Genomic DNA, 20,465 nt, shown 5'->3' with positions numbered 1-20,465 from the left:
AAGCGGTGATCAGAGAAGAACCGCAAAAGGTATTTCAATTTAAAAAGAAAAATATTGAGGTGATACATTGCTCTAACCCTCACTGACATTTTCCAATAAATGCAAGAAGAGGAAGACTGAGAGCGAACATTTGCACCTAACCTGTAATATGTGTACATGTGAGGGGAACGCATATGTTAACTCAGCACCACACAAAGCAGGGCGTCCAATTTGTTCAAATAGAATTACTTAATTTGATGATGAATAGGCCAAGAAACTTCCCAGCAGACAGCTTTTCCTTTGTCTGGCCGTGTGTGCGGACAAGTGGACAAGTTGAGAAACTTAAGAAGACGAAAACATTATCAGCGGTGGACAACACCAAAGAGTTAAAAGCCTAAAATGCTGTGAGGCTTTAACAGGCCTGCCACGTGTTTGCACCAGTTTTACACACACTGACATTGCCTTGCTCGCAGTGTAATGAATCATACACTGTAGGTAAGAATTTTGTTGGGTATCAAAACCATATTTTTTCAACACATCCTTCTAGGGTTGTTGTAGCCACGTCATCAGTGATGAACGTTAGAATTGGCAAATAGCTGAGGATACAGCTGGGCAATATGGAGAAAATCAAATATCACGATATTTTTGACCAAATACATCGACGCAATATTGAAGGATTGACTTTTGGTGCTTTTACAAAAAATTTGATTTTAGATAAATAATCATAAATAATGTGGATATAATGACTAAGTGGTTAAAGGCAAATAATAAAACAGCTTGGTAAATTTAGAAAATGACATTGCTTTACTGTAATGCATCCTTTAAAACCATGAAAAGACAACACTTGTGTCATATTGCGATATTACCATATCCAAAATTCAATACGATACTTAGTCTTATGTATCGATGTCAATATAATATCAATATATTGCCCAGCCCTAGCTGAGGACCACAACATCTCTTGCCAATGCTGATAAATTCACCTGAATGCGCTGAAGCTCATTCTGTTTCTCTAGTAATCAAATAACAAATAACTTGTAGCCATCTAAACTAGAGGATTCAGGAGCATGAACGACTTAGGGAAAAACATGAGGAGTATATACTTCCTCCTCCGCTGAAAGATGGCTGGTAATAAAAGAAGAATGAACAACAAGCCGTGGACATGTAGCGCTAGACTGCAGGTGACAAGAGGTGGCGCACAAAATAAGCAAGTGACCTTTGGTTAATAAAAGATAAGCCCTCAACCAGATGGTGATTTCACAGGGCTCCTGTGCTAATAAAAAAAACAGGGAAGTTCAGCAGGTGCACTTTACAAACACACAATTGGCTACAACATAAAAAGACAGATTCACACACTACCACCATGACTAACTGCTACAGGCCTTTTCCTTTTGATTGATGAAAAAAAAAATTAAGTTACTGCTTTACAAATGGTAGCCTCTGGGTGCTGTGCATGCTCAGCTGCTTGACGTAGCAACAGGGGGAAAAAACATGGCTGGATTAGAAGCCCCTGTTCAGACTTTTATGGGTATCTATATCCATTCATGGTCTGTTCATAAAGAATAAAACGGGGTGAAACATTAAAAGAAAACAACATACACTGGCCTCAAGCGAAAGTGACTGCCCAGGCATGCCAATATGGCCAGTGACTAATATGCACCTGCCTTTACACACCCTGAAACAGGAAGCTCACACTGGGGACTCAGTGGATTGCGTTAAATGTGAAAACAGAGTCTATAAATTCGTGCAGTGAGGGTGTTCATGTCTGAGCAGTGAGCTGTTGTAAGGAGGGAGGTGGACCGCCCTGCAGCAAATAAAGGCATGTCTCTCCTCAGTGTGTGGTTTCCATCGGTGACATTGCAAATGAAGAGCGCAGTTGCACTTCCAGTTCTTATACAATCTCTGGTTATAATAAGTAGACCCATACACTGACTGAGGGCTTTTTTACTTAAGCCTGTGATCACAGCACATCAATTATTAAATCCACCGACAAAACAGGGGCTTGTGAAGAGGATCTGCAATGCGTAGCCAACCAAGCTCAATCGTGGTGCGACCACAACGTTGCTAAACCAAGCATTAGGCCTATGGAAGAAAACACATATGTGGATTAATAACACTGAATCTAAAAGGGGGGTTAAGAAACATATCACCACTAGCCTTAATTCAGATGTACTCAGATATCTTTAAAAACGAGAGGAGTACCGTTACAGGGATGATCAGGCACAAACAAGTGGATTTTTTTTTTTTAACGAACTTTGCAGAGGGTGAGAAATATTTGTAATCTTATATCAAATTGTTAAGAAGTGAGTAAAGGACACCAGTGCCCACAAATAGACTGAATGCAGATGACAGAAGGGGGTCGTTTCGTGGCCTTGATATTATCTCCAAAGTAGCCTACTTCAGGTTTTTGCGCTTTAGGATAAAATCTTATAAATTGATAATAACAGCAGTTAAAATATAATGTGTAATGTGGGGTTATTAAAGGTGAAAATGGATGCAATATCGCGGGATGCACTTGCTGCCGCCGGGGTACTTCGTTACATCCATCCGCTGCGGGCTCCAGAGCTGACCATCCCTGAACAGGTTACTGAACATCCCTCAGGACCGCACAGCCGAGCTAATGTTAGTTTTAACCCTCAACGCCTGGGAATAACCGGAAAGCTCCGGCGAACCGTTAAGTCCCAACGTTTTCAAAGAAACCTGTCTGACACGTAACGTTACAGCAAGACACAACACAACTAGATATAAATCCCAGCTTAGTTACCTTTAGCTGCCTCCACCGCACATAATAGTCCGAGGACCAGTCCGACAGCGGATGCAAATTGTGTATTCCCACGGAACCGCATCCCGACTTCGAGTTCAACCGCGGCGAAGTAAAAAAAAAAACAACCTTCTTCTTCCCTCGTCAGTCAGGCAGAATGTTTTTCCAAAAAGAAAAAGAAAATCCAGAAGATGAGTGGTTACCACGGTAGCTCTAAGATGGCCGTCGCCGCCGCCGCTCTGCTATCCCCTTCAATCACCGCTTCTCTCGCAGTTTTGCAGATTGCTACGTTCAGGGACTGTGGGCCATATATCAAACACGTTCCGAGCGCACTGAATAATACACGTTCTTTGTTATGCATTCTTGCGTCCCCCGTGACAGGTATTTATGTCAAATCTAACCACCAAATCGCAATACAAAGACAAAATAAGGCGAGTGAGGAACTGTACTTAGCTAGCAACCATAATTTATCAGATGAGGATTTGACCTGTAAAAATGCCAATGGAAGACATTTATCCCGTCTTTGATTATAAATCAGAACTCGAGATTTCCTATTTTAAATCAACAAAAGAACCCTTCCTGCCTGGGAGCAGGGCTGAATTGCCAAATTGGCAAAGTGGGCAACTGCCATGGGGCCCCAGAACGGGCTCTGAAAGCTCCCAGTTTATTTAAGGGTTATTATTGTTATTTCAGCTTTGTGTTTAAATCATATCTCAAAATTACTATTAAGTATTGCTCAAAGACAAGGAGGAATGGTGGGCTAATCCAGGCCCAACAGGTAGGCCTAGCCTAGCCTAATTTTGGTCTCCTAGCAGGTTAATCCAACAATGCATGGGAGTATAGTTTTGTTCTCTTGAACCATAGTTCCCTGTTGATATCAAATTAAGATAGCTGCCAAAACATTATAAAACGAATACTGTTTCAAAATGGTGTGCTTTGTAAAACACTAACAGTTAATAACAAACTATCAGCATTGGTTGGATGGTAGTTGCTAAACCTGTCAAATTAAAAGTTTCAGGTGTTTACGAGCAATCAAACAAAATGTATACTCTACTTCCCACCTCAGACTAAATTAATTTGGGTTACAAAGCATGTTTGGCATGTGTCTGCTAAAAGAGCTGATAAAATCATCTGTCTTTTAAGTGTTTGCAAAGATGATGTATAGCACACTGTACTTCTGTGTTTACGAACAAAATCTCTGAGGCCATTTAAGAAGAAAAGTCTACACACACTCGACAGTATAAGTTTTCTTGGATTTGATTATCACTCAAATTCAGTCCCTTAAGTGATGGTTCAGACAACACCCTTTACTATTCTGTCATACAGAATTTGCTTATATATTATTTGCATACTTGAACACTGACACATATTACAAAACAAGGAATGCTGCATTTTATTTGACAGGTGCATACACTGCAAAAGCATTAACATTTGCAAAATAATTGTAATATATGAATCAGCACCCTTTGTACTTGACCAATTGTTGGACTGTGGAAACACCAGGGACAATTAATAAGTCCAAGACTTAAACAATAAAAGTGTTGAAAACATTTTTGTTTTCTAAAGCTTACCCTTTAGAAAACAACTGTCTCTCCTGAATTCTAAAACAACTGTCGACCAAAGTATTTCTATTTTTGTTAGGCAATTTCAAGTTAGAGCTACCACGCAAGTGCTCAGAAACCCGAAGCTTATGAAGAGAACCTGAAGGCAGCATGTGTCCAACGATGGCCAGTGACGTCAATACTGTTATTGTGGGAGCGCATGCAGCTAGTTTAGCTCAGCCGGCTAAACTAAGACCGAAGGCGGGGGTCAAATGCCTTCTGGTGCTACAATTGGGGTCTGTGAGGAAATAGGCACCCAGTGATCTTCATAATGTGAAGTGCATGACCGAATTAAACACAGCACTTGCAGATGAAGCTCAAGGGCTAACAAGGATCCTGGGTTTCTGTTTGCCTGAAGACAAAGACCAAATTAATTGTACAGTTATTCTATGGTCTTTAATATTTGCAGGCCAGAAATGAGACGTTTTAGGTATCAGTCCCCCCAGTTATCTAAAAGGGTTGGGCAGACGATGCTCAGGGTGGAGGGTGGCAGAGCGGGGACCCATATGCCGCTTTGAGGCCCTGGCTAGATAATCCAGGCATGGTAAAATGGATATTACAACAGCATGACACTACCAGAATGTCACAAACTAAAATGTGTGAAAGTGCTTATTTGCCTCTGAAGCCAAACAAGTTGTTTAATCCGTTGGACAGGCAAAATGTGAATTGTAAACCAAATAGCCTTCATCCATGCTTTAATTTCGCCCCGGCTGGGTTTATTCCATAGAGCAACTTAAAGAAAAATCAGCCACAGTGAAAGAGACTTGTACGACAATGGTGACAAGGTGAAAACAATAGGCCTACCAGGGTCGCTATCACGGCTGTTAAAAATTAGCATCACAATGACCATGTATGAGTTAGCCACTTTTCTCACCTTGCAGTACTATGGCACAACAATAAGTGCATGGTAATGTGAGAATAAGGTTGGGAATTGCAAATGTGGGTGGGGGCTGCTGTCTAATCAACACCCTCAGATATGGATGGCACCCCTGAGGAGAGAAGGATGTAATCAGAGAATTACTACATTTACATCCGTTTTTGCAATATACTAAGCAACTTTGGTATGTCTGCTACTCATACTAATCCAGACGTGTTTTTGGATGAATCAGAGGTTTGTGTGAAAAGGTCACCAGTCCAAGTCCAAGTCTTGCGGTGAGTTGGTTGATAGGAAGTGAACATGAGACCAGTTATCTTGCTTACCTCGCCTTACAAGTGTTGCTACAATGTTGCATATTCTCTAATTACCTTTCTCCCAAATAAAAAAGTGCAAATGACAAAAAGAAAATTCGAAAACTGCAAAGAAAACATACACGTTACAAGAATAAAGACCAAAAGTTACAAACAAACTCCCAGACGCTGTTTATCTTGCAAAACATTTGCAACTTTTCGGCCTAACCTTCATCAGGCAGAAAGAATAAGGTCAACCATCAGACCTCAGAGCAGCCTTAATAGTTGCAATGATCATGGCGAAACAGTAGAGAATGGACTTAGCTGTGTGAGGCCACAATTAAGTGATGGGTCTATAAACAGGGACAGTCTATGGGCATCAGGGCAGCAGCAAAGCTGAAGCACAATGCCTGTTTGTTTCCAGTTTGGCAACACATGACATGAAGTGGCCTAGAGAAAGTGGAAGTGCCCCCTCCCTTACAGATGTCCAGCTTTCTAGGGAAGAGACAGAGTGGCCATTATCATTCCTCTGTGGGACAATGGCAGCCAATAGGAGGGCTTGGTGGATAGGTGTAAGACATCAATGAACGATCAGAAAGGTGTTACTTCCTCCAGACCATCTCACATACTGCTGTGAGTGACTGGTGCTCTTCAGGGATCTCCAGAGGATGGTGATGGTTTGTTGTGGGCACAGGCCTATTGGTAATTACTGTGTAAATTGTAGTGAGGTTGATTTGATTGATGTACAGCTACAGAAGGTAATTCTTGTTTTCTCACCATTCTATGAAGCTGTCATCCTCCACACTTTGTTACTACACATTTGCTGCTGTTCCACTGCATGGTACGGCTCGACTCCAAAAATTGCTCTTTTTTTAGTTTTCCATTAGCAAAACAAAAGTTGTGGATCATAGGAATAAATAAATAATCCATTTTATTTCTATGTTGTAGATAGTAGCCTACCTGGTACTTTTTCAAGGTTCCAAGCGAGCTGAGACGATACTAGAAGGTGGAGTTAAAACACTGCAGATCACCGATTTCTCAAAGTGAACGGGTCTCCAGCGCGACATGGGACTCTTGCACAAACCTTTAAATAGCCAAGCTACCATCAATAGCGCCGCAATTGTTTAATTCAATCGACCCAGATTTTTTCAAAACTCAAAACTACGAAGTACACTACGCTCTACAACTGACGAAGTGCAAGTTTGGTTGCCAATGAAAGATCAAAGTTCTCGAAGTCGGCTATCTGTCAGTGATTTGTTTTTTTTGGCTTATTTTTACATTGTTATGACATGATTCAGATATTGTTGCAAATATCTGCTGTCAACTTAGAATTATCCTTTTGCTTATTGTTATTATTATTATAATACCTGAATCATGCAATTGCAATTACGGACAGCAGACTTCAATAAATTAATAATCCACAAACCATGGCAACAACGAGTGTCCTAGTGTCCCCTGGAATCAGTTTTCATTGTGTTTCATCGAGCTTCTTGCAGCGCTTTTTTAAAATGATGCACATGTGTCATCAAGTTGGTAAAAATGTTTCTTCATTTGCTTGTGTTTTGTCTATTGGCATTATGTTTTCTTAATTTTCAGTGTGTTGAGCTCTCAGGGCAATACTTAACAACTAATCAAGAAAATAATTGCTGTCAGCTAAACCTGATACAAGCATGCACTACTGCATACTCACTCCTGGCCCAATTACAACCTACAGACTTCAGTCCTTCAGTCACATAAAAGCAGATGATTTAAGAGGAAACCCTTTACTCTTTGGAACGAATAATGCAACAATGTTTGTTGTATCCACTGTAAATTGACATGATGTCTTGTCTTAATAATTATCTAGTAAGGATCTAGGAGGCCTCGGGAAAGACCCAGGACTAGGTGGAGGGATTGTATCTCCAACCTGGCCTGGGAAGGCCTCGGGATCCCCCAGTCGGAGCTGGTTAATGTGGCTCGGGAAAGGGAAGTTTGGGGTCCCCTGCTGGAAATGCTGCTCCCGTGACCCGACGCCGGATAAGCGGACGAAGATGGATGGATGGATGGCCTTATACAGATGTATGTCATATGTTGCTTAATCCCATGCAGGGCTGCAACTAATGATTCTATTCATTATCAATCAAAATGTAACAAAATACAGGTAAAAGATAGATACGATATTAAGTTGTATACAAGTTATGAGTTATCCATATTACCAGCACTATTTTGCAGCACTGTTTTCCTCCTCTACATGACTGCTCACCATAAAAAAGAACCTTATTTGCCATCCGTCTCAGAGACTGAGCTCACTTCTCGAGCCCCCGGACAAGGATTTGGGGATTAGATACACCACATTATTTGGGTGGTCGAAGGTCAGAATGCCTCACGGCTGCTCACATTATTCAAAATCCTTCCACGTCAGTTTGATCTCCTTCTGCCTCAGTTATACACTTTGCCAATATGGACAGAGGGGTTTGAACATATTCAGTCACTGACCATAGGAATCACGTTGTCAGAGACTTCACTGCAATCATGGTGGGTGGTTGGCAGCAGACGGAGCATGAAAAAGACTTTGCTATCATGGGAATCACAGTGGTCGTGACCATTAAGCGCCACAGCTTCCCAATCTTCTCTTTCCTGTCTCGTGTCTAGACTGCAGCTTGTGTCTTTAACTACTGCAGTTTTTCTTTTCCTGCCCAGTGACCAGAAGATGCACTTTTCTTACAACAAAGACAGATCTTTCTCAGAATTGTTTGGGGAGGCCAACACTTTTCATAATATCTTTCTTACTGATTTTCTTTTTGATTATGTGATTTTATTGTTTGTTTATTGGTGTCTCTTTCAGAAAAGGAGCAGCATACTTTTGAGAATGTGCCCCAGTATTTAATTGGCCCAAGGGAAGAGCTCAGAAAAGTTATTTTAGAGGATTTTAGCTCTGCAGACAATTTGCCTTTATTCTTTGTTCACTCTCATTTTTTATCTTGATAATCAAAGATATATCTTATGAAATCTGAATGTGTGTCACCTCATACATTTAAAAGACTCAAATTTAAGTTTTTGTTGAAAGATTAATTTCATATACAACAAAACTTCAATCTTTTTTGTGCTTCAGCAGCACAGATGTCTGCTTGACTTTGCTCATGAATACATTTTTTAAATCCTTGGCTGGGGGAAATTAAATCTCACTTTAGAAGTTATCAAGTTCTTTCACAGGAAAAAAAATTAAGCCAGTGAGTCTGTATGTGCAGGAGTCTGGCAACAAATCACACAGGGAATTGAAGCCATGCACCTTTAAGCTGCCTCTTCTGTCTAATTTATACATTCTTCACAGGGAACACTTAAAACTTACCCTCTGTGATTGATTCCCTTCCACTTAAGTTGCTCTCATTTATCTTACAGCCTGGGTTGTCGCTCACAGTCATTTATTATCACTGGCTCTTCCTCTATGTGCACACACTCTCACTATGGATGTCCTGAAAACGCCCTGTCAGTTGTCTTTTTTTTTTTTACTAATCCCACCCTCATTTATCAGAAGCCACATTGCAATTCCTGTCAGTACTACAGTGAAGTTTTTGCAGTTCACCTCATGAGACTACATCTATTTATTTCCCTGTTTGTTCTTTCATTTCCACATTGATGCTATGCAGAATCCTGCTTGTCTATTTTGGTTTATGAACAAAGAAGCTGTTGGGAGAAAAGTTTTCTGATGTGGTCTGACGGCTGTGATCTATATTCCATATGCACTTCATTATCAAATCCTTTCTTTGATAAATATTCGTACATCTTCCCTGAAGCACTACTAATATATCATGGCAATCTTTGGCTTGTGAAGTAGCTGGGGTATTCTTTGGCCCTCTTGATTCTCAACAGCCAGCAGTTTCAGCTGTCTCTCAGACTTCATTGTTACTGATATAAGGCCAAAATACTCAAAATACATTGGAGGAGTGAGTGGGAATCTGACAGATGGAGGCTTGATAACCTCACAGAATACTTCAGTCATCTCTTTAGGGCTCGAGGACTCTGCAGATTAAGCTTTCAGTCAGCACCTTCAGCCACATCCATATTCATGAGAGCTATATTTTAGTTGTATCACTGATATCAGATGTCAAACATGTTTGATTGCATTTGCATTCATTATGTACATTTGAAACTCAAAATCAGCATTCATTAATGAAAACGTCTCTGTTTTCCACCAGTGTGTGGCGAATTCCTCCAGATGGGCATCAGGTTGCTTAGAGAGTGTGGATGCCATTATTCTGATGTTCTTGTTTTAAGACAATGACCCCTGACCCCCACAGAAGGTCACCTCTGACATGCTATGGGGAGGGTTCATACTGTGGGTCACGCTGGTGTCAAACTCTCACCTCCTTGGCTTTATTGCCTCGGAGAGATTAGGGAGGGGGCAAAGACACGGCTGTCACAGCGAGTGCCATCATTCATCTCCTTAGTGATATGCTGGCTCCTTCGGCTCCTCAGAGACTCCCATTTTGAACACTGAAAATTAAAGCCTTGAGGATGGCAGCTGATGAATATAGACGTGTTGGACATTATTATGTTTTTGTATTGAAAATGTACTCCAGGGGGATAGGATACTACAGATGCTGGGGGGTTATTTAGAAAGATTGTAGAATAGCTCAACTAATTTGACAAAATAGGAATTACAATTGGATTTAAAAAATATATCCACATATTGGTCTGTAACACCTGAACACTTAAATGTTGTGACAGTGTGAAAACCAGCTAATGCAGGCAAGCGGAGAAGTCTAGACAGCTAAAAGTAACGGGTAAATGGTTAGCTAACAGTAATACATGGTTGACATAAAAGTAATGGATGAACTTATAATAGTAACTAAAAGTATTGGGAAATGTTAAAAAATCTAAAAGCACTGGATACATGGTTGAAATAGCTACAAGTATTAAAAAGGTTAAGATACATAGCAAAAAGTAATGGAAGAGATCTAGTCTCTGCCACTCTAAGTGGTAGTGTGAATGCAAACTTGACCAAACTGACCTAAACATTGACAGTTCAACTGTCATTATGCAATTATAATTGTATAATGTCCACTTTTATATCATTAATAGTGTTAAATACCATCCAGTTTAAAAGTTTAAAAATCAAATTAGTACATGGAACATGATGTGTGCTGTCGATAAAGTGGTGCTTTAGTTCATCTGACAAAACAGCAGTACAGTTAGACAAAAAAAGCTTGGGAACCACTGCTATGGACGTCTAATCTCTCTGCAAATCTATCTCTCATTTTCGTTGAACACTTGACATGGACAAAAACGCTTGCATGTGTGGACACCCACTCATCGGATAAAGATATTAACACAGAAGCGGACCACATATTGCCCACCCATTTTAACAACCCCCAAGCTGAGACATGTCTGTGATTCAAATCTGCGTTACTGTGTTTGTGTATGGGAAAACCTGCTGTCCAGACAGCGGAAGTGAGCAGTCTGCTCCCTCATTACCCTTGAAGGAGGCTCATATGGCGCGTGGGTGATATTAAAGTGGAGGAGGTTAAAAATGGCTTGGAGCCAGTGTGTAATCTATCGTCTCTGAACGAGTGTGCAGTGCATTTGGGAGCATGCTGACCTGAAACTTGCCAGGACAACAGCAGTCTGGTAAATTATATGATAAAATAATATCTGAGCAAAATCTAATACAGTTCTAACCAGTTTAAGGAGAGACACTATAGATGATTAGGGTAAGAATTTTAACTAGATATCCCCATGAAACTTCCCCAATTGATTACTTACATTAAGACAATCTTTTTTTTTTGTATTACAAGTTTTCTAAAACCGTTTAGGCATTATGGAATGAATGAGGAACGAATGAGGAATGACTGGTTTGTTAATTAGAAGTTGCTGAATGACTGGGACTCAAGCACTAATGATTAGTTACTGATAAACAGACTGGGAGTTACTGTATTAATGTATTATTAGGTAATAGTAAGTTAATGATAAGTTACTGAGTAACTGTATTTCAGCACTAATAATCAGTTACTTATAAACAGACTGAGAGTTACTGTATTCATAAATCATTAGGTAATAGTAAGTTATTGAGAAGTTACTGAGGAACAAATATATTCCTTTATTTGTAGGGAAACACATGTTAATGATTGACAACTCAGTGTGATGCATTACTTTATTTGGAGGTACACACAATGCTTCACTAATATTAGCTAATGGTTAAGTAATCATTCGTTAATGGTTAATAACTCATTATGATGCATTACTTTATTTGGAGGTACACACAATGCTTCACTAATAGTAGTTAATGGTTAAGTAATCATTCGTTAATGATTAATAACTCATTATGATGCATTACTTTATTTGCAGGTATGCATTACTAATGGTAGTTAATGGTTAAGTAATCATTTGTTAATGATTAACCACTCAGTATAATGTAGAGGACTGCATTGGGATTGGGATCCCACAGGTCACAAATATCTTGGGAGCGGACAGTTTTAATGGGGATGCGGCTGGGAGCGGGCAGCCCAAAAATAGACGGTGGGTCCCTGGATTTAAGAGTGTTGCTCCTGATCAATTCAATTCAATTCAATTCAATTTTATTTATAGTATCAAATCATAACATAAGTTATCTCAAGACACTTTACAGATAGAGTAGGTCTAGACCACACTCTATATTTTACAAAGCCCCAACAATTCCAACAATTCCAGTAATTCCCTCAAGAGCAAGCAGTGCGACAGTGGCGAGGAAAAACTCCCTCTTGGGAAGAAACCTCGGACAGACCCAGGCTCTTGGTAGGCGGTGCGACGACGAGCCGGTTGGGGGTGTGATGAACAGTGGCGATAGTAGTCACATTAATAATGGAACAGTGACTGGATGTAGCGGGAAGCTGCAGGGTTCAGCAGGACGCAGCATGACATTGCAGGGCATCGCTGAGCTCAGCAGGGAGTGCAGCAGGACCACGGCGACAGCTGCAACCAGGGTCTTGGTGCAAACGTTCTCCAAGGAAATACGCTGGGGGAAAAAAAGCATAAGGACTCCGGGGAGTAAACTCCCCAGAAGCTAGGATTAGTAACAAGCATTTCTGGGACGGGCTGCACACAAATAGTAATAGTAATAGTAACAGTAATAGAAACAGTAATAGAAAGGGAGAAGAGAGAGCAGCTCAGTGTGTCAAAGGAAGGAAGTCCCCCGGCAGTCTAGGACTATAACAGCGTAACTATAACAGGTAACTAAGAGAGACAGGTCATAAGGAGAGGTAGCTTTTTCGGGCTTAGAACTCTCCCCCTGCCGGATCTGGCTTGGCTGGCCTGCCTCCCTACTTTGTTATGTATTATTAATCTAACAATTATGAAGAGAAGCAGTTGGGCCAGTTAGGTGAACACTGCAACTCCTCACTCCCTAACTATAAGCTTTATCAAATAGGAGAGTTTTAAGTTCATTCTTGAATGAGGTGACAGTTTCTGCCCCCGAACCCAGATCGGGGGCCTGGTTCCATAGGAGAGGAGCCTGATAACTGAAGGCTCTAGGCCCCATTCTACTTTAGAGACTCTAGGTACCACCAGTAACTCTGCATTCTGGGAGCGCAGTGCTCTAGTAGGACAATAGGGTATTAGGAGCTCTTCTAAATATGATGGTGCTAGACCATTTAGAGCTTTGTAGGTCAAGAGAAGGACTTTAAACTCAATCCTGGATTCAACAGGAAGCCAATGCAGAGAAGCTAATACAGGAGAAATATGATCTCTTTTCTTAGTTCTTGTGAGAACACGCTGCAGCATTCTGGATCAGCTGGAGAGTCTTAAGAGACTTATTTGAGCAACCTGACAGTAGGGAATTACAATAGTCCAGCCTGGAAGTAACAAATGCATGGACTAGTTTTTCAGCGTCGTTTTGAGACAGGATATTCCTAATTTTGGCAATGTTACGAAGATGAAAAAAGGCTGTTCTTGAGGTTTGTTTTAGATTGGCATTAAAGGATATATCCTGATCAAAGATAACTCCTAAATTTCTAACAGTGGTGCTGGAGGCCAGGGCAACACCATCCAGAGTAGCTATATCTCTAGATAATGAAGTTCGGAGGTGTTTAGGCCCAGCAAAATAACTTCAGTTTTGTTAGGGTTTAACATCAGAAAATTATAGGTCATCCAGGATTTTATATCCTTAATGCACTCTTGAAATTTTGCTAGCTGACTGGTTTCGTCTGGTTTGATTGACAAGTATAATTGGGTGTCATCCGCATAACAGTGAAAGTTAATTGAGTGTTTTCTAATAATATTGCCTAGAGGAAGCATATATAAGGAGAATAGAATTGGTCCAAGCACTGAGCCTTGAGGAACCCCATGGCTAACTTTAGCGCACCTTGGAGGATTTATCATTAACATTCACAAATTGAGATCGATCAGAGAAATAGGACCTAAACCAACTCAGAGCAATTCCTTTAATGCCAACCAAGTGTTCCAATCTCTGTAACAGGATTGAATGGTCAATTGTGTCAAATGCAGCACTAAGATCTAGTAAAACAAGAATGGAGACAAGACCTTTGTCTGCAGCAGTTAAAAGGTCGTTAGTAATTTTCACCAGTGCCGTCTCTGTGCTATGATTCTTTCTAAATCCTGATTGAAAGTCATCAAATAAACTGTTGCTATGTAGAAAATCACATAACTGATTAGCAACCACCTTCTCAAGGATCTTGGATAGAAAAGGAAGGTTAGATATAGGTCTATAGTTTGCTAAGACCTCAGGATCCAGGGTGGGTTTTTTCAGAAGAGGTTTTATCACAGCTACTTTAAATGACTGTGGTACATAACCTGTTAATAGAGACATATTGATCATATCTAGTAATGAGGTGTTAACCACAGGTAATGCTTCTTTGAGTAGTCTCGTTGGGATGGGGTCCAAGAGACAGGTAGATGGCTTAGCTGAGGATATCTTTAACAATAATTGTTGAAGATCTATAGGATAAAAGCAGTCTAAGTATATGTCGAGACTAGTCTTTATTTCTTACGACTCTGGCGTTTAAAGGTGAACCGTTAGAAGTTGAGTGTAAAAGGTGATGAATTTTATCTCTAATTGTTGTAATTTTATCATTGAAGAAGCAGCTCAAGTCATCACTACTTAGAGGAGAGGAATAGAAGGCGATGGAGTACAGCTGGGGTATCTGTCAGAGCCTGGCGACAGTAATGAGAAGAGAACCTTGGGTTGTTCTTGTTTTCTTCTATTAGTGATGAGTAATAGTCTGATCTGGCCTTTCTTAGGGCCTTCCTATAGGTTTTGAGACTTTCTTGCCAATCCAAACGAGATTCTTCCACCTTGGTGGAACGCCAGTTACATTCGAGGTTTCGCGAGATTTGTTTTAATTTGCGAGTTTGGGAGTTATACCAAGGTGCTAGTTTCCTTTGCTTCATCATCTTCTTTTTCAGGGGAGCGACGGAGTCTAAGGTCGTCCGTAGGCATGTCGTAACACCGTCTACAAATGTTGTCAGTGTTGTAACCGACTGTTAGGTTCGCCTAGCTTGGTTTCATAAGAAAATCAGCAACGCACACGGTGCATCCAGTTAAACACCACCCAACGCTTTATTAAAGTGTTCCCTGTGTGTTGAGCTCTCCGTTTTAGCTACAGAGTGAGGCATCTCACTTCTGTTCCATCTTTGTTGGGAGTCGCACATCCGCAGTAGCCTACCTAGGTCAGCACTACAAGCCAGTCAGAAGGAGAGTGTGAGGGAGTGCCACGCTAGCAGTTGGGTGAGCATTATAACGTGTTAAAAAGTGACGCACGTTCATCACGGAAGTAAAGGCTGGACTACAATAGAGCTGTTTGGAGCAGTTTGTGAACAGTGTTTTCTTTTGGAGATGGTAAGTCCCTTTGGGGTGGACTTTGGGCTTTTTCACTTTGTAAACCTATAACATGCAAAAAACAGATATAAAACACAACAAAGGAAAGGGAAAAGCCAAATAGCATAATATGAGCACTTTAACACTTTTTTTCTTTCGTTCCTTATTCGTTCCTCATTCGTTTCTCATTAATTTCTCAGTAACTACCTACATTTTTGTGTACCTTATGGTAAAGTGTTACCCATATATTTGCAAAACAAGAATCTGAACATTGGAAAAAGCCAGCTTCAAAATCCTTGTTTCATTTTGTTGACATATTAGAGTCAAAAGGTTTTTATAGGGATATTTGGATATCTCTTTTATCACTCCATAAATCAGAAAATGCTGTCACTGTCATACAGCAAAAAATCAATTTTCACCAAATGTTCTATAAATCAGGCTATGAATGATATATGAATAAACCCCTGTGTAAAAACCTTCAGAATATACATAGATAGGAATGAAACTGCAAAGTTTGGTGAATGTAAGTGCTACTGAAGTGGAGATTGCTGGCTGTATGAGAGTATGAGAAAAAAACTTGTTTTAAGAAAACCGTCCTTAAAGATATTGTAAAACTCCATACATTTTGCAAGACACGAGGTGAACAGGGTAAAAAATAACTAATAGATATCACCATGACATTTCCCCAGTTCCTTACATTAAGACAATTATTTCTTGTAATGTATGTTTAAAAATGCAAATGAGGCATTATCTAATGCTAACTTTTGGTGAATTTAGGAGAAATCTACAGACACGAATAGACAAAGTGTAGTTAAATAAAAATCTAAATGTGTATTGTTTTCTTTCTACTATGTGTTTAATTTTATATATACATATATATATATATATATATATATATATATATATATAGATATGTTATCTTTGGGCAAAATAGCCAAAAATCTCAAAATTGACGAGCATGACATGCATGAAAAAACGATGCTTTTGCCTGTAGTGTCTTGCCTTAAAAAGGACCCATCACTTGAAATATTAACTCAAGCTCTCCTCACTTTCTTTCAAGTATTAATGGAAGAGATAAATACTGCTTTCCAAAAATGTAAGACTTAAAAAGCAGAAGTTGTCCCCTCTTTAGTTTGGTTGGGTCTAATGATTTCTCCTTAAAACAGTGTCAGATCTCCTCTTGTGATAATAAGCTGACCTCTGGCCTGTGGGAGTTCACACTCATAAACACACTTAAATCACAGATGTATGGTCTCTGCAGTCAGCTTGGCTTTGGTCCCATTACAGTGTTTCTATCCTGCTCCCTTGCTGATCATAATTATATTGTTAGCCTACCATTAACTGAGAACAGCAATTATTAACTAAATAGGTCAGCACTGCAGACGGGGGGCAATTGAAATACCCGTGGTCAAACTCAGTTCATGATGCCCCCGCGACAAAAACTAGAGGAACCGGAAATTACTTTAAGCTTTGATAAAACATGACACATGATCCTCAGGCTTGTCATGTGTGATTATTTTTAGAGGTCTTTTAGCCCCTTTAAGATGAGGCTGAAGATGGCTAAGCTTATCAGAATCAACACATCAGTGCTGTCTGATGCTTAGGAAGGTGGAAAGCTGCTCCTAATGCATCCATTACGCTAATCATGTTCTTTCATTACAGATTTGGTTGAGCTTGGCCTTTTCCTTACAAAAGTCTGACTCTTGTCCAAGTTAGACTGCTAGTGATGCACTTACTGATTACACTGGCTGTCTAAATGCATCATGGGGTATTTGATTGACTAATTGAATTTATTTGATGATTAAATAATGCGCTAACTCTGCACAACATGCATACAACAAACAACACAAAGAGTTACACCAGATAAGGACTGACACATTCAAAGGCAGAGTAGCTAGGCTTTTATGTTTAAGCTCTCTTCATAATATACATTAAAATATTACTAATATTACTAATTAATATTACGGAGAAACCATTGTTTCAAGGCCACTATAAAGATTTACTCTTAGGTGATTAACTAGACTTGTAGGATGATTATTCATTTATACATTTTTACTATACTATTAAAATTAAACAGTTTAAGATTTAATAAAAACAATACCAACTCAATGTCCACTTCCTAGCTTTTTCCAGAGCTTTAAACCGTGTCATAGGGTCTTCATCAGTTTGCAAGCTCAGTAGCTGTTATGATTTAATCTACACCACTTTTAGGACTTCTGATCCATGTTATCTTAAAGTTACAATGTTACATGAAATGTCTGCTGATGCCGGCTGTGTCAAACTACTGTTTTCAAGGTCAAGAAAGAACTTTCATGCTTATTTTTATATTCTTCTTCTCATTGTCAACAAAACCACATGTAAAGAACAAAAAACAATGAATTTATCCAAATAAGTAAATAATGTAAGTACACACTTTTCTGCTGCAGCAAAAACCTGCTACCAAATGTGTATTAATAAAGATAATATTATATATATAGTCCCCAGCAAATAAACACGTTTACTCCTGTTTGAGTCATGTTTGCTAAAAATCACAACACCCTGCTGTTGCAGGAAATTACTGAGCCTCTTCTTTTTAGTCAAAGTACATATTTGTGGCCACGTATTAAAAACAATCTCAATAGGTAAAACATATGTAATCTGTTAAAATCCAAACACTTTACACAACTCTTCTCCAGTACACCATGCTTTATTCACCAAATGTTTGGCTCTCTTTCCTTCATCATTGTGGTGTCTGAGGCTGTTTACGGTTTCCTTATACAGTATACAATTTATTGATCCGCCATGTGACTAATAGATAAAGATGGAAGAAAGAAATTCATGGGACTACAACAAATATATAGCATAGCATAATATAGAATATTACCAGCTTTATCCTTCAATCAGTGAAATGTAGTTCCATAAATACAACGGAACGAATGGTCACATTCAAAATGTGTACACGGATGAAACATGTTGAATCAAACAATCCTGTTTTAATGATACCTATAAATAAGGTCAGTATGTAAATCAGTATGTACTAGGTAACTACCATAGCGTGCATTTAATATAATGCGTGTCAACTGAAAACAAAAATTTTGCATTAATAAATCCCATGGTGCATCAGTGCCAGCATCCCCTGTGACCTCACATGATGAGGAAGCAGGACACTTTGGCTGCTGCATGCTAATCAAGGATTAAGGTATTATTTAGGTAAAGGGCCTTCTCTTTCTCTCTCTCTCTCTCTCTCTCTCTCTCTCTCTCTCTCTCTCTCTCTCTCTTTCTTTCTTTTTTTTTTTTTTTTTTTTTTTTTTTTTTTTTTTTTTTTTTTTTTTTTTTTTTTTTTTTTTTTTTTTTTTTTTTTTTTTTTCATCATCTACTCTAATCTCTCTCTCTCTCTCTCTCTCCTCATCTCTCATCTTCTCTTCCTGCATCTTGTTCTTTCCTGTCTTCTTTTTTTCCTGTCCTTCTAAAAAAAAAAAAAAAAACTGATATCAAAAAAAAAAAAAAAAAAAAAAAAAAAAAAAAAAAAAAAAAAAAAAAAAAAAAAAAAAAAAAAAAAAAAAAAAAAAAAAAAAAAAAAAAAAAAAAAAAAAAAAAAAAAATTTATCAACAGCCACACACACACACACACACACACACACACAATCTTCTTGTCTTTTCTCTTCCACTTACTTATCCCTCCTCTGTTTCTCCCAGACTTGCCTCCATATTAAAATGCGTAGCTACTGGCCGCTAGCTGCAGTGTCAGCATGGGGGAATGGGGAAGGTAATTCATACTCGGCTGTCACCCAGGCTGGAGGGGAGTGAGAACACCTCCGCCCTGAGGAGACAACCAGAAATGAGCCCAGCAGAGGAGCTCAGAGGCATCAATAATCCAGCACTTCTCCCTGCACTAACGACAGCCTCACACAGTATAATTAACGACCACATGCTCCTCATGCTGCCTTATTTGTACAGTTGGAGCCCAGATTGAGATGAATGTGAGACAAAGTGTGTCTCCCCTAAAAAAACACACCCCTGCAGTTATAGGTGTGAATGAATTATATTATTTGGTCAAAACTGCATATATTTCACTTTAGTGATAATGCAACAGCCCTCTTGATGAGATGCGATACGTGCTCAGGTTTGTGAAAAGCCCCCGACATGTTTACACCCACGAGAGGTCTGGGTATATTTTCCATAGAGCACCAGCCCAGCCCTGTGGGATGCCACTGTAAAAAGGCTGTCACAGTTTTCATTAGGGCTCTGTTAGGAAACCACACACACACACACACACACACACACACACACACACACACACACACACACACACACACACACACACACACACACACACACACACACACACACACACAGACACACACAGAAAATACATATAATAAGTGAACTTTCCACCTTGTTAATAGCCCTGGTGGATAACCTGAACGAATGTGGGGTGATATCAGGATATCTGACCAATGAGGCTAAATCAGTAGCTATGATGCTCTCAGGTCAATATCCTGCAGATTTAGAGGGTAAATTCAAGTTCAAATGGACTAATACAGGGTTCAGATATCTGGGTATCATTATTACTTCTGCCATGTCACAGCTATTTGATGCAAACTATGGGAAATTGATAACGGAAATTAAAAAAGATTTTTACCTTTGACTTTGATAGGGAAGATAGAAACTGTAAGAATGAATGTATTACCAAGATTGTTGTTTTTGTTCCGGTCACTGCCTATTAGCGTCTCTAATTCTACCTTTAAAATGTTAGACAAGATTATATCCAAATTTATTTGGGAAAAGAAGAGGGCTAGAATTAAATATAAGACACTTCTTTGTCCGAAAGAGAAGGGAGGATTGAATTTACCCAGTTAAAAAAATTACTACTGGGCTGCTCAACACAGGGCTATAATTATGTGGATTACAAAAGATGCAGATACTTTGTGGGTGGGAATGGACATAATTCTTGCAAAAATGTACCTATAGAGTCGCTTCCATTTTTGAGGGACGTAACACTAAAGAGGCTGAAGGTGGGCAATGTCTGGATCAGGGGGACAATGAGAGTATGGTCAGTGATACGTAAGAAATTAAAATAGTCAAACTCCATTTGTAGAGCCACCCGAATTTCGATAAACCCTGATTTTTTTGCCATCTATGATGGATGCAGGATATAATAGATGGGGACAAAACAAGTGTTTAGGGGGCA

General features: G+C 39.4%; 1 protein-coding gene across 4 annotated transcripts in view; it reads right to left on the bottom strand.

The window, feature by feature from the left end:
- The window catches only part of clstn1 (calsyntenin 1), a 41,360-nt gene extending 38,356 nt beyond the window's left edge, over positions 1–3,004 (bottom strand). For 3 of the 4 annotated variants that reach the window (XM_039799303.1, XM_039799301.1, XM_039799304.1), the window contains exon 1: positions 2,744–3,003. In XM_039799303.1, coding sequence (XP_039655237.1) covers positions 2,744–2,825 — 82 coding nt within the window. In that variant the 5' untranslated portion in view covers positions 2,826–3,003. Of the gene's footprint in view, positions 1–2,743 lie in introns of all 4 variants that reach the window. The other variant, XM_039799300.1, reaches the window with a different exon arrangement.
- Positions 3,005–20,465: the final 17,461 nt, after the last annotated feature.

The sequence above is a fragment of the Perca fluviatilis genome, chromosome 5 (genome assembly GCF_010015445.1).
Source record: "Perca fluviatilis chromosome 5, GENO_Pfluv_1.0, whole genome shotgun sequence".
Taxonomy (NCBI): domain Eukaryota; kingdom Metazoa; phylum Chordata; class Actinopteri; order Perciformes; family Percidae; genus Perca; species Perca fluviatilis.
This window is presented reverse-complemented; position numbering and strand designations above follow the sequence as displayed.